At 39.2% G+C, this 19,100-nt stretch overlaps 1 protein-coding gene across 2 annotated transcripts in view; it reads right to left on the bottom strand.

Moving 5' to 3' along the window:
- Positions 1-531: 531 nt before the first annotated feature.
- The window catches only part of insyn1 (inhibitory synaptic factor 1), a 44,228-nt gene continuing 25,659 nt past the window's right edge, over positions 532-19,100 (bottom strand). For both annotated transcript variants that reach the window (XM_063478443.1, XM_063478434.1), the window contains one exon: positions 532-2,786. In XM_063478443.1, the coding sequence (XP_063334513.1) occupies positions 1,968-2,786 (819 nt within the window). In that variant the 3' untranslated portion in view covers positions 532-1,967. The remainder of the gene's footprint in view (positions 2,787-19,100) is intronic.

Below are 19,100 nucleotides of genomic sequence, written 5' to 3'. Positions count from 1 at the left end.
CGCACATGCACACACACATTCACAAACACACATCATCTGTTTTTGTGTCTGGTGGCATCATGAAATGAACTTCCTGGTAGGCAGATGATTTGGCATCAGTGTGCTCAGGTTTTCATAACCTTTGGATGCCTCCCACCCTTGTCCTACAGAGAACTGAGGACAAAGCTCTGTCCTATTAGAGATGAATAATGAGCCTGTTGGCAAAAGAGACGTTGCTAATGTTTTGCCCAAAAATCTAAAATCTGTCCCCAATGATAATGTATTCTATGCCTGTGCCAAACAGGTCTATATTTGAAAAAGTGATTTCATTGCAGATATGACTTATAAAACCTGTAGAGTGGAAAAGAAGAAAAATTATTTTCGCATTGTAGTATCTGGCAGGTGTATAGGCATCAAAATAAGGGCTTAGTTTGTTTTCCTGTAATTGATGTCTTTCCTGTGTGGTGGCATAGCTTTGTTTGTTTATGCTAAGAAACAACACCAACTTGGGAATGTGGAATAATTCTTTATAAAGTCAATCTTTTACGGTAATCCTTTGAATACAAAGCTTATTTACTTCATATTTTTTGCAATATTTCATGTTTGTTTTTTTTATTAAGTGGAATAAGAGAGTGTATGGTAGAATAGTATACTGCAAGCAGAGTCTTCCTACCGTGAAAGGTTATGGCCATCAGAGGCAAAAAGGTCAGCTTCATGGGAGACAAAGAGGGTTTTCCTGTAAAGACTGCAACATTTAACTTTTTCTTTTGAAACTCCAAGTCAGGGACCATACTCGCAAAGCTGTTCCCCAGGGTAGATTATTGCTTTGTAGAAGAAAATCTTTGAACGTTAACGGTCTCTCTTTTTTCACCATCAACTCTCACTCTTGGACACACAGTTTTTGAAATGTCAGTTCTTTAGGGCAACAGTTCTAATTTTTGTTTCGCTTAGTGTAAGTAAATAGATCTGACTGTGAGTTTTTGTTCAGAGATCCCAGGAGAGTGGCATGCATGCTCAGCAGAGAGACCTCTCACTGCAACCTCCCTCTAACATATTGATCAGGAATGCTTATTGGCGTCAGCCCTGTGAATAAAATGCTGCTCTATTGAGTTCAGTTCCCCACTGGGCAACTGAATGAAGAGACAAAAACCTTTAGCACTTTTTTGTGGACTGCTATTCAGCTCAAATCCTAAGCCTAATGACGTCACCGGTAGGAAGAGAAAAATTGAAAATGGCACCTTTGTAAACTGCACCTTCTGAAATGACAATGTATATATCTGTTTTTCTTTTCTTTTTCCCCCCCTTTCTGTCAGTTTTATGTTATGTGTTGCAGCTTCTCCAGCAGATCGAGAAGAGCTCCGAATTTGGTGTTTATAAAATCAAGGGCAGGTAAATAGTGTTGTTCTCCGGCTCTTCACTCAGAATCATTTGTTGACATCAGTGAGAAGAGGCTTGACATGTGCATCCAGATACATATCCCTGCTGGAAGCAACCATCCCATTAACATTTAAAATCCTGGAACATGAAAAAAGACAGTGTTTATACAGATTCAGAGTACAGAATGAGCAACCTTCTGTATCCACATTATAGCAATTTTTAAGTTATAGTGTGGTGTGAGGAGTGGAAAATAAACTTTTCATATTTTTATTCTTGTGATTTTGAGCACTTAAATGTTCTGGTAAAAATGATTGTTTTTTTTAATCTCTGAAATCATTTGAAATAATCCAACATGGTGAATCCACTCAGTATGTGTTTTAAAATTAGAACCTTTTGGTCTGCCTCTAACTTTTCACCCTTTTGATCTGTTTGACTTCAATTCATCGTGTTTTCCCTGAGCCTCAGAATGACTTTATGTAGTCAAGTGATTTCCCATATATCATTTATTTATTTAGTAATTAATTTATTTGTGTATTAATCTATGAGCTATGTATTTAATATTAAATAATGCACAGTCCTTCATGAGATTTTACGATAAACTTCGGGCTTTCTCAGTGGTCCTTTGTTTTCTGTTTGGTTGGAATATAGGGCAGTACAGTTTGGGTGCTCTTGTCAGAGACAGTTTGTGTGCTGCTATTTCGTAACAGTTTTTTGCGGCAGCCGGGATTTAAGAGACCTTTCCTGGGTAGTGTGTGAGCTCCTGTCGTCCCCTTCACAGGTGAGGAGACATAAGAAGGGTCCAGACAGTTATGGAGGAGTGAGTGCTCAGAGGAAGAACGTTTGGGGGCAACTGAGCTGGCCAGGAGGCTGGGCTCAGTATCGCTATCTGGTGTAGCATAGCCACTCTTATCCTCTTGTAACTCCTCTTGCTCCTCCTCTTCATCATCGTCACAGCACAATGCATGGTACAGAATTTTGTCACTGAAGCGGACTCTTTCTCTTGTGCCAGAGGTACGGGAAGTCTTGTGGCTGTGCGTGGAGCTGCTGGCCTCCTCGCTCGATGAATCTGGAGTAATAATGCGTGGCCCATTGGGGATGGGCAGCCCGCCATTCATCTGAGAGTAGACAGACGCAGTGGTGGGGGGTGGGGTGGGGGTTTGTGTTTGGGTGAGGTTGGTCCCACGACCCATCTCCTGCTGTGGATCTCCTGGTTGCCCGCAAGATCTGCGAGCGGCTGCACCAGCAGCCTCCAGATAACTGCAGAACTCCCAGCTGTCAGAAAGGACATCTGCATTGAGGAAGTCCAATCGGAAGGCCTCTCCCAAGCCCCGCTCACTGCTGGACGTGCTGCTGGCTGTGGCCACGGTCCAGTCATCTGGCTCCAGGTCAAAGTCAAAGTCAGACGTTAGTTTATCGATTTGACCCACCACCTGTGAAAGAGAATAAACAGTTTTAGGTAAAAGATAGAATGGGAAGAGAGATTATTTTGATCCAGATATTTTTTTTTTTTAGCCTTAACAGCCACAAAGATCCAATCATAAATCTCTGAACAATGGTTCATATATTTAAGAATTGCTACTAAATTCTTTATGTTGTGCCAAGATTTCCAGAGAATGAATCAATAGCCAACTGTAGTGACTTTATCATTAACTTGAGGTCATGAGGTAAAACTTCTCTAAAGCTAATGGATTAGTTGAAGCAATATTTGGTGCAATTATGTCTCTCTTAGATTGAATTGCATTCACTTTCCCAACTCCTGTTTTGCAATCAAGATCTAAGTTCTACTTCTTGTTAGTTTACGACCAAGCGCTTACAAAAATTCAACTTGACCTTTACTCTGTTTAGTCCTATAGTAAGTAGCATAAAATGCATTTTACCTCCAATATGTCATTGTTATCATTTACCTCCAAAGGCCTCTGTGTCCAAAGGTAAGCTTATGAAGGCAAAATAATTAGGATAAAAGCTAAAAGTTATATTTCTGAAAAAATAATGCGTAATAATGTATATTAAGCTTTATATACATAGAAAAAAGTGCACGTATCACCTGCTCTGTATTGGCTGGACTTTTATATGCTAACATAATTAGAACACATAGCACGTGCACTTTTGCCATTTTTGCATATTTATGTCATAAATGCATATTGAAAAAGAAATATTTTTGCACTTGTAGAAAAAAATGCAAAGAGGGATAATGGTCTTACTTTTTGCAGACACAGTACATGAATAGACCGACTCCAATTATATGAAATCTCTAGACGTTTCGCATGCCCCTGAATTGCCCCCCACTGGGAAGTTTAACAAAAGCCAACATTTACTCAGAGTTTGCCTTTACAGCTTGCCATTACTCTCCTTTCATCCATAAATCTATAATTGTTTGTTCATAGTTTGGAAATTGTTTTTATTTCCACCAAGGTTTTCCTCAGACAGGTGTTGAAAATTTGCTTCATGTTATATTAAGACAAAATTAAACAATCCTTTGGAATTAGCCTGTAGCATGAAAGAGACTTGAGACAGAAAAGGCAACAGACGTGCACCAAAGAATCCTCTAAGACCAAGCTGTGTATCCTAAATCCAGTAGCTGATTCATTTTAAAATGAGATAAACCTTCTTAGACCTATAGCTTTACAGTATGAACCCCTAATCCAGTGCTTTTGATGCCTGCACTTTGATGTTAATTGTAATGCTATTGTAATGCCCATGTCAAACAAAATAAACTCAAATGTTCACCTGCTGCACAGAAATGTACCACAAAAAGCATTTCATTTATTGTTACCTCAAAATTAACCTCAATGCCTTTGTCATCAGCAGCAGTGTTGAGTGTTTGATGAATAGAAAGCACTTCAGTGGAAATCATGCTGGTTTGCTGACAGCACCTAAAATCCGAGCCCTCTATACTTGACATTTTAGCACCTTTAATCAGCATGTTCTGCTCTCAACAACAATCTATTGTGAAATGAAAACACTCAGCATTCATGTAGCTTGTAAATGATACATTTCCCCAAACTATTCAGCAATTAAGCACAGTGTTTTGAACTCAGAAAACTTTTTTTTTTGAATGTGTACACCTCGATTTGCCCTGTAATTGCTGCCGAACAGCAGAGAAATTGTAGTTTCACCCTGAGATTTGTTGAATATGATCTGTTTTCCCCCCCCTATAATTATTTGCAGTGCTTGCTTCTTTCTGACTCTTATGACTACAAAATGAGTATGCTTGTATCAAAAACTCTAGGTCTTATCTCTGTATGTGGAATTGCTATTGTAATTCATTCTTTGTCCAACTTTAAAAGCTCTAAATTCAAACATGCTGCTCGTGTGCTCAATAAAAAGCTTAAGAATAAGACTGAATAAACCTTCCATCCTAAATTTGGCTCAAGCATGGTTAGATTCTCCTTGCTGCTGTTTTATCTGAATCCTGAATTTTTCTTGGTGCTGAGAAGTCAAAGCACCTGCATTTTGAATCTGGCTGTATACCTCTGCACGCACAGCATTGGCTCATCTGTCAATGAGCTTCTCTGCAGATCTGCCAGTTATGGCATCGTGCACCTCATGAGTACCTGGACTGTGCTTCTCCACTGGCATGCTGCCCGGAGGGAACTAGGCTGTATGAATCCTCTAATCCTTGAATTACTCCACCTGTTTGCTGTGTGATTTGCAGACTTTTACTCATGGAGCTGTTAATGTAAGATGTTTTCAGGGCCAGAGGAGTCTGAATAACTTTGTTTACTTGATTGCAAAACCTAATTTAATCAGTGTGTTAAAAGAATAGCTATCAGATGTATTTCTCAACCCTGCTATTAAACCCGAATTTATTATTGTTTGGTTAGTAGTTATTGCCATGAGCAACAAGTCATTTTTATAAATCTTCTAATTTGCGTTTAAACAGATGGAGCACTTACAGCGTACCGGGGTAAGTTCAGAGAAAGGTAACAGGTAATGCACAAATCGAGATTCTAGTTGCCAAATATATACTGAGTGTTGCTGTACCTCTGCAGTGACCCTGAACCTGCTTATTTTCTATTTTAAAAGGCATTCCTGCATGCTTCAACTGTTTAGCGTGACCTCTCCCTGCAGTATGTAGTGGGCTAATTTAGCTTGATAACAGTTTCAGCCTGAAGGATCTGCTGATTCTTTTTGTCACAATGCTGCACATGCTCAATGCAGCAACAAAGAAGTCTAGTCTCTGCTTTTTTTCCTCCAGAGTGTGTGATGAAGGATCTATGGATGGAATTGGATGAGAAGATTATTTTAGCACAAAGGATGAATGAACACATCAGGAACAAGTTATTAACACTGTGCACAATGTGTTGGAAATAGAAAATGCATTATGAGAATGCATTATGAAGTAATTATGAAACGTGTAACACGGAACTTTATCTCATGTGGACATCACTGCACGTGGGTTATTGATCATATACTGGAAAAATAAATAAATAAATGAAAGCATTCCAGAGATCATGTACACAAACAAGCTATAAAACCCCCCCGATGTGCGTGTGGTTTTTATTGTCTGAAACATAGGCCTACAAGGTAAATAGTGGTTAGCTCATAAGGTGCTTATTTTGAGTTCTCTTTTGTTTTTATTTCCTCCAAAAATGTAAAATTCTGGAAGCTTAAAGTTGTGATAAACCTCTGGAGTCAGGCTGTGTATCCCCCACAGACTTCACAGCACATTCATACTACAAAGTTTATGATGCGGTGATGGCATATCCTTGTGACTGAAAAGACTCCATTTGCAACACAGTTAAGCAGTAATGTATAGTATAAGCATGGATATAAAGTGCTGGGGATTAGACTTTAACTTCAGTCTATAATTTTCTCTCCATGCCTCTGCTGACAACTTCACTTACTTGCTTTACTGTAAATGCTGTCTTATAGAAGCTATTAAAAAGTATGATGACTATAACAATAACCATGATTTTCTGTGTGTGAATGGTAAGCATACACAATTATAGGAACGCATGCATTTTTCAGTAGTATTTCAGAACATGATTTGTTTATTTTAGATTCCGGTTGCCCAGGAAGAATCGCACACACAAACTGAGTAATAAATGGCATTGTAATTTTTTTTTCTGTTTCATTGCACACTATCAGCCAGCAGTCACAAGTCAATTGTGAGCATATCACCTGATCAACAGAGAGTTGAGTCATTTCAAAGCTTTCTGAGGTGCTTTAAAAGAGAGGCTGCCTCAGCAGCATCAGGCGAGGTTTTATTACTGTACCTCAACACCTGTCCGAAATGATGGTCTGGGTAATTGAGGGTCAGACTGAAAGAGGGCACCCTCCAGCCTTGTCTGTAACAGAAAGGCAGAGTGACGGGAAAGACAGGCAAGGATTATCTAGCACAGATTTGTGTAAAAACTGTGCTTGTAGCTGGGCACCTGATTTCTTTCTCCCAAAGTGAATGTCTCTTCTCTCTTATGGCTAATTGAAATTGTACCAGAACATTAGTACTGTAACATTTTTTCCCAGATGTGATGTTTAATATGTTGTTGAAAATTTCAGACAGAGGTCAAAATCAGCAAATGTGAAAATTTAGGTGTGAAATTGCCTCTGATGAGGAGGGGATATTTACCACATGTTCTAATCACTCAGTTGGTCTTTAAGCAGATGTTTAACTGGAATTGCTTGTTTTGATGCGCATTGATGGTTTTCTGTGTGGAAAGATTATGGTTAGCTGTCTAGTAAACAAATGGGAATTACAATTCTTTGCAAGTCTTACATAAAAGTGCATCTTTAACATGTTTCTAATGATGCCAGTAGAAAGGGTATCTGGTTTTCCGTATGCATTACATATTTTAGTGTTTACCAGAAAGTAGAAAACAGCTCTGAAATATGCTATCAGTAGCAATGCAGTTTGTACATATGTAAAAAATAAATCAGGTGTGAGTTACCAAAATAAATGAGACATAACACCCTCACTGGGTTCATTTGAAATGCACGCAGTATGAGTGAATTTTCTGTGGATCACTTCATTACGCTGTGTTCAAGTGGCCTCTCTCCATCTGTTCCTGTGCCACCCGTTCTTCCAGGAGTCATTTTCAGAGCAGACTGAGAGAAGTTTGCAGTGCTTGTTTGTTAATTATGCAGCATCCAGCGTCTAGCATAGCTTTGCTTTTTTTTTTCTTTTTTTTTTTCATGGGAAAATCTCAAATGTTCAGAGGCGCTATTCAAACAAATCTAAGTGTTATTTCTTTCTCAACATGTCACAATAGATTTCCAGCCCTCCACTGTGCAGCACTTTCAGCACTGAAAGCGGTTAATGCCAGTTAGGAAGTCTCAGCAATTATCAAAATGGCCTTGCATGCTGGCTTTGTAAGTAAAGGCTTCACAAATATTGTTTTAATGCAGTTAACTCCAGCAGTTTTGCAGCTCCTTCTTACTCTGTATCCTCTCCTTATTTCCCCTCAATTGAATTCTCCCCAAGCCGAGAAGAGGGGGGCATCCAAGCCACTCATATTTTTGTGATATGGTTTATCTTATCCCCCAGAACCTAATTTATCATCCCCGACTTACGCTGAAAGGACATATTTACCAGATTCACCAGCAAAATTGTCCAGTGACTTGTAAACTTGTGCAATCTCTTCCAGACATCTTTATTCACTACTGGATAAAATGGAATTCTGGGAGCATTTTAAAATTTGTAATGTACTGAACATTACCCTGCTGTATGTGAAGAACATGCAAGTATTTCATATCTGCACAGAATGTTGCTTGGCTTGAGAGTTTAGACTTCATTGCGTAAAAGCTTCGGGCAGATCTTTACAATGACATTGTTTGCTTGGAGTGTGATTAGGGTTGTGCATCGGGGCAGAATAATGCAATACCATTGATAACAACCTAACCACAGTGTCTCTGTTTCAAAATGGAGCAAACTACAAACTAATGTATGGCTTTGAATCACTTTAATAAAGCTTAACATTTTTTCAGCTGCCCTTCAGAATATATTTTTCCAGACTGTGTGAACTTAGGTTAATGCAGAGGAATAGATGCTGCATCATTCCCCCCTAATCATATGCATGAAAGGAGACGGGGCTGCTTAACAGAGGGTTTGCAAATGTGATTCAGATGACAAATGAATATCCGTTACTCTTCATGTCTGTTTTACAGATAATATGCACACGCAAGCAAGGTCTTGAAAAATCTTGTGTAACATAAAAAGTGGATGAGAGACAAAAGCCAAAGCATTGTCTAGTCTCAGTTTTGTTTTTTGTCTTGTCAGATCCCCCAGTTGATGATTTACAGTTGAATAAAAATATTTCAAACATACAAAGAAAATCTGTTGATATAACAGGTGTGAAATACTTCCGTTGTGCTGCTTTGCCGTTAGCTTCCCCCATGTTTCCTCAGCTCTCCTGCTAGGTGCTGTGTGCTAAAGAACAACAGGGATTTGAACAGTTCATCACATTGTTACAGTATCTTATTTATGGTTCTGAATCAGGAGCAGATAGTTATCTGATCCAAATCGGTGCAGTTTGGTGCATCCCTCTAATCACAGCAGAGTCAATGGTGTTGCTGATTTACGGTATGATATATAATACATTAAGTTTGGCAGACCTAATTTCAGCTTATGTATCACATCAGAATTTTTTCCCTAAAATCTGTATTGACATCTTACCCCAGAAAACCTGTTATCACCCAGTGTGTAACTGAATCATTGTGCCACTGATCTTGGACCGTTCTGTGGGACATGTTACAAAAATTAAAGAAGACCTACGTGAGATCGGTTAGCTTCTCATGCATTTGCGTTGTACAAAATTCCATAGTACTTTGTACTAGCCAAGTATATTGAGCATGGTCGGGATTTGAATACAGTTCACTCTGCAGACCAATGAGTCACTGGGCAGAAGATATTACAGACAAGCTAGGGGGACCTGATTAGGGTCAGGCCATCTTGATTGGTGAGATGTATTGCTTAGTGTTGGCACAGGGATAAATGTCCTTTGAAGTGTTCGCTGGAAGCATTTGGTGTAATTATCCTGTCATGAGAGGGGCTATAAGCTTGAGACTTCATTAGGCACATGCCTGCTGCTTTTTCATCTTTTCTCAAAAAACACTCATCTTTATGGAGGCCTTAAAGTGCTAAACAACACTGTGATGAGCATACGGCCAGTACCTCCTGACAACTCACTAATCAAAAGCATCATTACAAACTTCAGCACATAATGGGCCTCATTTATCCCTGTGGGGCTTTAGAAGAGGTGGGCTTCTGAAGTCCCTGTAGGCCTGGGCAATCAACCACTTCCTTAGCCAAATTTAGGTCATTAGACTGTTAGACTGGACTGTCTTATATTCGAACTTTATGGCAAATTTGGAAGGTTTATCCTATCATACTTCAAGAGGCTATGGGTTGTACAATCAGTGAGGGAGGAAAATGGGAAGATTGTCTTCCAGCAATAGGGAGGTAGCAGATGCAGCATGTGTTGGTGCTGGCAGAGCACACTGATCATTTATTGAGGTTCTCCTTCATTGCTTCTATCCGTGTTGAGAGGCCTAGTGCCGGTAATGACCAGAAAAAGATGGTAGGGCCACGCTACGGGGCTCCTCAGTCTGTCTGCTTCCTTGAGATAGCAGGTGGATTAGGCCTGTGTACCGTCAGGTCATGCTGGTCACATGCAAGGAAAAATGGATCATGTGAGTGCAGTCAGGCCACACTGACCCATTTTAATGACTCAGAGTTTTTATTAGCAACATGGTGTCTTTCTGTCAAAGGCCAGTGAAGGTGTAAAGCGATAGTAGTTTATGTGTGTTTTTGTGGGTTGGGTTGAAGGGTAAATGTATTTGACCTGCACTGGAAAATGGGGGGAATCTCTTGGGCAGAGGGTAGAATACCACAAACTGCAAGTCTGTCTCCATGCCAGCCAATAAGCAGATAATAAGTGTATCCCGACAAGGGGGAGGGGGGGAAATACACAGTCCATTCTATAGCTGCATGCTTATCCCATTTTATGCCAATGACTAATCATAATTTCAATGTTTTAAATAAATTTAGATTTAGCGTACTTACAGTTGATCTGATTTGTTACAGTAACAATTTCTCACGTAATTCCTACTATGGCAGTAAATTGGTGTAAACATGTTACTACATTAACATATCACAGCAGAATATAAACACATTTTCTGGGCTGTCAAAGCTCATTTGCATCAGACTATGTGCATAGTCGAGCAAACAGTTAATGTTGATGGAATATTAAATATATACCCATCTCATTACTGACTGAATTAATATGTTGAAATAATTGAAGTTGGGTGCATCTTGGGGTTTGAGTTATTTATTTGTGCTGTATTTTAGTGGAGAGCACCGACATATATAAGCAGCAACAGTGGTAGTCCAAGCTTTACATCGTTTGAAATGGTTTTGATCAGCATTGGCCAAAATAGTCACGCAAACAAAGATGTATATCTGCATGTTAGTCTGCATCATCTAAATTTGTAAATTCTAATAATCACTTGTAAAACACCTCAAAATCAAAATAATTTTATGAAAAGAAACAGGAAACAGATGCATGAAGGGGCGGACAGATCGAGAAACCAAGCAGAAGGCGAAAGACTGACAGGGAAGAAATCATAATCTTCACGCAGTTTTATTTTTACTTTTAACTTATTTTTTTTATTCTTCTGTCTGCTTTACTCCTGCTTTTCTATCCATCTGTGAGGACATATTCATACCTTTAAAAATATGTTCTACAATAAAACACCATTTGCACCTCTCTCTCACATTACCACTAACATGCAGATTCACACATTGCCAATGATCACCTGCTCTCTTTCTGTAATTAAAAGTCCTTATAATACAGTCCTCTTTCCTGGGTTGTGGCTGAAAATATTGCCTGACAACATATCAGTAATGAAGCAGAAGTTACTTTTTTTTTTCCAACTCCGGGAGTGTAAATGGAGCATACTAGCAAACCCAGCACACCAAGTTGCTAAAAAACTACCTTGAAGACAAAGGGTTTTTTTTAAACAGGAGACAACATGTTTTTTCTCTTTCCTTACAAGAATCTGTGGTCAAATCTATCAGCTCAGTTAGTGGAGAAGTAGAACAGGCAGCTGTATGTGTGGTCAGCTTTTGAAAGATCTGATATGTGGATGTGTAAATCTCAATGACTCCACCCACACAGCTTGCTGTTAATCACCCGTGTATCATGTATGCCAGCAACTGAACTTTATTGCAAAATGTCTCATCTTCTGCCAAGACAATGGGTGGTCTATAAAAGCCTTTATCATATCACAATATTTCAAGTACAGGTGATTACAACTTGCAGGCAGCAGCATTTATAAATGTATGCAAATTGAGGACATTTCCATCCTTCTTTTCCAATAAGCTACGGCCATTAACATACTACCTAATTTTAAGTGTCAATCTCTTGAAATAAGGTGCCGGGAGCAGCAGCATTATAGTGCAATAGTAGCGATACAGCACAAGTCAAATTTAAGCACAAAACGTAGATGGGGTAGTGTTTTCCCCGGAAATTTTAAGTGAAAGTATAAAATAACTGCTTAAAACTTTAACATAACAAAAATGAAGGTAACTTAAGCTTGTAACTCTTCAGGAACTGCATAAAACTATAAAAGTATTTTCTGCTTGTAATGATGTAACTTTGAGAAAAGTCCAAGTTACTTACAGCCCTGCTTTACCACCGTATAGTAATGATTCCGATCCACTGTTTGCTCTTCCTGTCATATGGAGTGCAACTAGCGGTAGCATTTGGTGGAGTCTAGTCTGCAGTATGTGCATTGACAGTTCATTGTGATACACCTGTAGTATATATTTTGAAGAATGTATTAATACTTTGAACAAACCTACTGAAAACTGCACTTTCTGAACTATTCCAAATTCATTACAAGCAACATTTGTACCGCTGCAATATATATTACACACTGAGTACTGAGAAAGTAAAAGAAGCTGAGAAACAGTGGTGTCTGACAGTGCATAGATGTTCTCTTCCTTTTTTCAGTCCTGTCTAAAACAGTAAATAAAATCAAGCAGCAACATCAAAACAACATAAAAAGGACGCCTTATTACCTCTACCAAGTAGAAAGGTAACATACACTGAGCACAGGAGATTATGTTCCTCCACCTCTTTGTTGCTACGTTATTGGTGCGAAATTAGTTGCCTCATACTAGATAAATAAGTGATTTGTTAGGGTCAGTGTTTATTAATAATCTTTGTGTGTGATTTAAGTGATTTTTAACAGCTTTTCATTGTATGGCCACAGAACATTTTCTATTGTATGTTTGCATGGAAGTTTAAAACAAGCCCATTGCTGATAATCAGTGTCAATAAAGTAAAAATGGTAATGTTTTTCTGTCCGATTGATTATAAATGTCAAAGATTCATAAATAAATAACCAGTAACACTATCTATATATTTTTACATAATGAATCTGCCATGATGACAGTCTCAGTAATCTAAAATATGAAGTCTTGAACAAACATTGGGCTAAAGTACGATAAATTAACAGACTACTAGCTGCATGTTTCAGTGCACTGTGACTTTCAGTTCACTTGTTCTACGTTTCATTTTGTTTTAACATAAGCTTAGTTTCCATTGCAGCTAAATGTTGTCTGACAATGGCTGAACTGTTCGGGGCTGAGAGAGCAGCAGCTAACCCTACTATTAATACAGGGCATGCAATCAATATGCCAGTGGCATTTCTAGGTTTCCTTGGCCTGCAGCGCTTATCTTAATGGGAGTGTGCTCCCATTTTCTTTTATAGTGTGAACACATATATCATTACCCAACAAATATAGCTAGATCTACAGGCCTCTGTGAAAACACTGAGGCACAGAGGAGAAAAAAACCCAAAAAACTAATGCAATTTATTTTTATTTTAACCTTCTCTCTGAGCCTTTATGGAAGCAATGATGGACCTCAGGAATATTCAATTGCTGTTTCACTTCTGCTCCATCTTCTTTGGCCTTTAGTGAAGATTGGCTAGCCAGTGTTTGTGGCAGCATTATTACTCAGAACCATACCACAGAGGATGATGCAGTGTGCATTAGTGGGCAGAAACACATTTCTGTGGAGAAGCATTTTGATTCCTCCTTCAAGCTTACCTGGAGTTTCCTTGAAATGATACATGCTTAGTCAGATAGTGCATTGTCCTACTAAAAGAGTGTGACCATGTTCAGGTGCAACTGCTATGCCAGCCAAGGATGAATAATTTGTAGCTCCTGAAAACTTTGCAGCTGTTTGAAAGCAAACTCATACAATATGGACAATGACAATCTTTGCCAGAATGACAAACGCTAACCTGCTAATCTCTATCATAATAAATCAAATCATCTTATGACCACATTTTTAACTCCTGTTGTAGATCAACTCTTTTTTGGGGGCTACACTGTTTACCTGGGGGAAAAAAGTCTCTTCTGACCTCTCATCAACAAAGCATTTTCATCCGCAGCCCTTTAACTGTGACTCACTGTCTGGAGGAGTGAGGTGTTTAAAATAAGCGTGGTATCTTACCTTCCCACAATAACCGCTATGCTATCCTATTTACAGTGATATATATTATCTAAAGGTGTTATTGACATAATCCTCAACTTTAAAATAGTTCCAAAAACACACATCTAAAAAAGACACATCTCATTTAGTACAAATACATTTCCACAGTAAATATGTGATCTTTCAAAAGAAATGTCTTTTTAATAATTGTGCTAGTTTCTCCTGAATCAGAGATTGAAGCAGAGAACCCTCTGCACTGAAGGCTTCAAGATATAAAAACATGTGCCTGCTCTATTAAAAAAGACACTGCAGATTAAATTTGTGTACTCATAAAATGTTTGTTTGAGCTCTTACACCCAAATGAGTTTTACTTGTTGAGGTGCTAGCACTTATGAACCAGAAAATGTGCCCATATCTCTGTGAAATCACCCTGGCTTCTGTTACTGTGTTCGCAATGTCACACTTACACTCACTCAGTGGAACAGATCAATGATTGCTCTCTTGATGACCTAGAGAGAGTTTTGACTATAAATTTTTTTCTAATAGAATTGTTCTTGTGAACATCCATTTAATACTTTTACCATCAAAGGTAGAGCCCAGTGTTTCTCTTGCAGGTGTGTAACAGCAGCATCATTATGCTGGAAATCAAACAAGCTAAGACCATGCACTTACACGTGCTTTGACTGAACGATGATAGCTCCCCTCCTTCCCCACTGTGGTTATGAAGTAGGCCACAGATATTGGCATGACTTGCTCTCCTACCTTTTCTCTCAAAACAATTTGTCATTGCTTCCAGGGTTCTGCCATTTCTATCTGTGACAATCTGTAGGGCGGTCGCCTCAGAGAGTGACAAAACCTGTCACAGTGCGTCACTTTCACTCTCTCTTTGGCAAGCGGCAGGACATCTTTGAGTTGGCAGCACCTTTATCAGATATGGCAGTTCCTAAAGCTCTGCCTATAACAGCAGGCAAGTTGGAGGAAAAGAGCTGGTGACTTTACAGAGACCTATTTGCAAACAAAATCACTGGGAGACATTTCCCACAAGGCACCATCTGGCTGCCACATATACCTGCCTCCATCACTCCCTTGCCACCACCGGGTTTCCTATTTATAGGAACTCTCCTGTCCACCCACCCAAAGAATGCATCTTGTAAAACAGCAACTAAAATCTAGCAAACTGTAGATATTCCTTCAGACAATCAATCATCAGGGTGACAGATGTCAACACATCTCCCCCTTAATGTGTGGATAACATCTTCTTAACAGTCTGCTGTCGCTAACAATGGAAATGAACAATCAGCCGGCTTCTTGCCAGACTTCGCAGCGATAGCAAGTCCAGCAGTGACCTTCTTTGTCATTATCTGAACTCTTCTCCTATATTTAGCTTGGCTCTAAGTCATGAGACAAACTATGAAAACGACAGAAACCCCTAAACTGAAGGTACTGTGTATGATATAATGTTTGTGTATTCCGGATTTTCTTTAGCAGAATTTGTGATGATTTTGGAAGTCAGCTGTCAACCATCATTGAAGTATCTGAATTATCAATAAAGCAATTACTGTTTCTCTAAGCGTTGTAGGTTGCATTCTGATTATTGGTATTATGTTATTGAACGTGCATTCCCAAACGAGCAAAGGATACTGAGAGCGAAACACAGACGTGCACTTGCAAACTTGTTAGACATTTGCAGTATTTTGATATGGTCCACAGTGACTACGTTTTGAATGCTTTAAGGACACTCACAGCAATGTACTACTTTGATTGGAATGCTGAAATGTCAAATATAATTAAACTTAAGCAAATAAAAACTGCAAAATTCATCCTGACTAATAGATGTTTTCTCTGCCTCCATGCACTCTTTATCATGTATTTATTTGCACATTTCACATATCCTCCCCTTTATTTTTTTTCCTAATCCAAGGTTTAATCATCTGAGAGCAATACTGAACTTTAAACAAATTCCAATGTAAAATACAGCCTATGAATTAGTCATCAAAATCCAGATGTTTTGTCATTGTTCCCCATTAAGTAAAAGCCTCAGTAACATCCTCTCTTTCTTTCTTTCTCTCTCTCTCAGTTTTGGATAGATTTCATCAGCCGTCTCGTCAAGAGAACAATTAGTCAATGTGCATGGATCAGTTCCTTTAATTACATATTGAAATACTACCCATAAGCCCAAAAACATATTGATTACGTGCCTGAAATGAGGCAAGAATACATATATGTTCCCCTTGGAGAAATATCACAGCCTATTTTCTGCTTAACAAGTCTCTTGATTTGTGATTTAATGTGTCTATCTCTTTCTGTGTGTGTGTGTGTGTCTCTTGATAATTATATGTTGCCGAGTTGGCAGGGAAACACGATGGTGTTTGGAGAAGCGTTACCTCGGTCACACAACCCCTTTGGGCAAAAGGAGCCTGGTAAACACATCTCACAAAAGTGAGAGGAAAGAAAATATTTAACTAGGACAGTATTTTATTGCATATTTAAATAAATAAATAATTTAAAGAATAAGTTTAAAATTAATATATGCATGGCTCATTTGTTTTATACTAAGCCAGAAGTCTGCCCTCGTGCCCTTTGTGGACTGTCAAGCTCAAATACGGCGTAGTAGACAGTTTAGGGGCAAGAAATCCATGGCTACCCAACCCAAATATCTTCTGAAGTCTGAGGGGGAAAATGCTGTCTGTATTGACCTCTGTAAACTCTCCTGCTGAGTTCTTGGTCTTAGTCACTCATTTTGACCCTATTGAATAAAAAAATAAATATGTTTTTGTAAATCTTTAATAATGTTTGAAAATGGAGACTTAACAGTGGTATTGTTCAACTTGTCCATTGGCTATTAACTGGCCAATCACAATTGTTTCACAGTCAAACCCACCTCACCTTATCACATGCAGTTTTTTGCAACCAAGATGGTGACCTCATCTTAAAGCTTCAAAACACAACTTGACAGCCAGCAGGTGATGTCACAGTAGCTATGTCAGTCGTTCATACTGCCCCTGGTTTTGCTGTGGTATTAATAAAACCAACACACACAGTGCAGTGGGGTTCCCTTTACCTGCATTCTCCAGGGACATTAAAAGGGGCAATTACAGCAGACAAATAACCAATGTACAGTGAAGGTGAACGACAGGAGAGGCAATTTCCCATTCTTTTCTCCTCTCACTTCATCTCCGTTTCATGCGTTGAATTTCTAGTCCATAAACAGTGGGCCCATTGTACTGTTGTGTTGACACAAATTGGAAAGAGTGAAGAATGGAGATGTATTGTTCTACGTAAAGCATATTCATCTTTTCAATAAACTTGGCTTTGGCAAGGGAAGAGAGAGTGCGAAGTCAGGAGCAGCATGTAATTAGTTGGTAGAGGTATGGTATGAGGGCCTTGTTGAGCCATCTGTGGAAAACATTTTTGAGGATCGTTCTGACTGAGATTTTGTCGCTTCGTTGTCTTCACCTGCACTTGTCCGTGACCCCCTCTCCTATATGGTTTGCTTGCCAGCAAATCCCATCCTCCAAATCTAGTGTTTGCAACTCTGCGTGATACAACAATCGGTGTTCGCCAAAGCACCTTCTGATGCATTCTCCTCGCTTTTCACACACACCGTTCTACAAGGTTCCTGGAAACATTTGAAAAAGGGGCTTCATTAATAATCCATGGATTTTGTGTTCATGCATAAATGCGGCGCCAACCTACAAGTGCAAGTCCGTAGTTGGCCACTGTTTTGACACCTTTCATGGGTTTCTCGCTCTCTTTCTTGCAGCCGAGCTTTGATTGATGACAACAAAAGGAGTGGTGAAATCTGAGGGCTGGATGGAGAGATAACTGACTGGCTGAGAATGACTCAGTCTGTAGCACAGAGTCAGTCTGCTGCAGCCTGGAGGAAGAGACAGCAGTGCAAGAATGAGAGGGAGCAGGAAAGGGAGAAGGTATCACAGGGTAAATGAGGCCTTGCAGTTTGGTAGTGCACATAGCTTCATCATCCTTGGCTCATGTTTGGGAGGCAAACATGACTGGGCTAATGTTGCTTTATTTGAGGAGAGAAACATCACAGAGTCAGAGTGATGTGACCAAACACACAGCAGGGCCTCGCCAACAGCATTCTATCTAATCAATCTACTGTGGGAGGACAGAAAACACACAAACAGCATGCACTCACAGAACACACACACACAACACACACCCCCCCAAAAAACTACAGTATATACACACGCATTCTAATACTCATAGCTAAACTCATATCTTCTGGCAGATACTCATACACCCACACAAACACATGCATCAATCACTAGCTCTTTTTTCCCCTATAAAATAAAAAAAACACTGTCATAAAGGCACAACGGATATATATATATATATATATATATATATATATATATATATATATATATATATATATATATATACACAGTGCACGCCAAGTCAGACTGACTGCCAGACTGGCTCATGTTACTTTGATCCTGATGGGAAATGGTGATTATTTGAATGGCAGCATGTCAATCTGACCTCAGGGTTATTGAGATTTTTTTTTTTTTTAATAGACCAGATATAACCCAAAAAATGCATATGGCAGCCCTGACTGCATCTATGACATCATCATGCAAATTCCCCTCTTACGTGACCTTGGATTTATCTGCACGGACTCAGAGAGCACGCGATGTGATCAGGTCAGTCACGACAGAAAAAAATGTCCCCATCCCTTGGCCCATTGTAGTCATCGCTTATGGATCATATTTTTTCTCAAAAGGTGATGGCTGCCAGTAATGTTATACTGGTGGTAGGTGCAGTGTGGACATTGGTGTTGGGGGCTCTGGCGTGCTCTCCCTCTTTAAATAGCCCCAGATCTAATCTGCAGACAGCAGCAGAGTTCTGACAGATCCTGCCTTGGTGCCTCCTCCCACTAGGTGACACATTCTTTATTTATTTTTGCTCTCCTCCGCTCTGGTATTCACTCCATGGAGCACTAGCCCCTCAAGCTATTGTCAGTTCTGTTCTCCATCCATGTCTGAAAAACCAAATGGATTTACAGGGTTTACTGTCAACCCCTCCCTTTTTCTGGGCTTATGAATGTGGCACAATCTTCTCTTTCCAATCTTTTATTTCCACACTATCTATCCCTTCATTATGACTTGTTCCTTCTTCACTTTGGGCCACTCCACTGACACTGCCTTTTTTGTTTGTTTGAGCATTTCTTTTCCGAAATTAATGTAATAATATGTCCTAATCTGCGCATGATATAGTAGAAAATTATCTTAATAAATAAAGTTTATAATGCATTAACGGTTCTCATAAGTGTTT

Source organism: Pelmatolapia mariae, linkage group LG1 (assembly GCF_036321145.2).
Source record: "Pelmatolapia mariae isolate MD_Pm_ZW linkage group LG1, Pm_UMD_F_2, whole genome shotgun sequence".
In the NCBI taxonomy this organism is placed as follows: Eukaryota; Metazoa; Chordata; class Actinopteri; order Cichliformes; family Cichlidae; genus Pelmatolapia; species Pelmatolapia mariae.
This window is presented reverse-complemented; position numbering and strand designations above follow the sequence as displayed.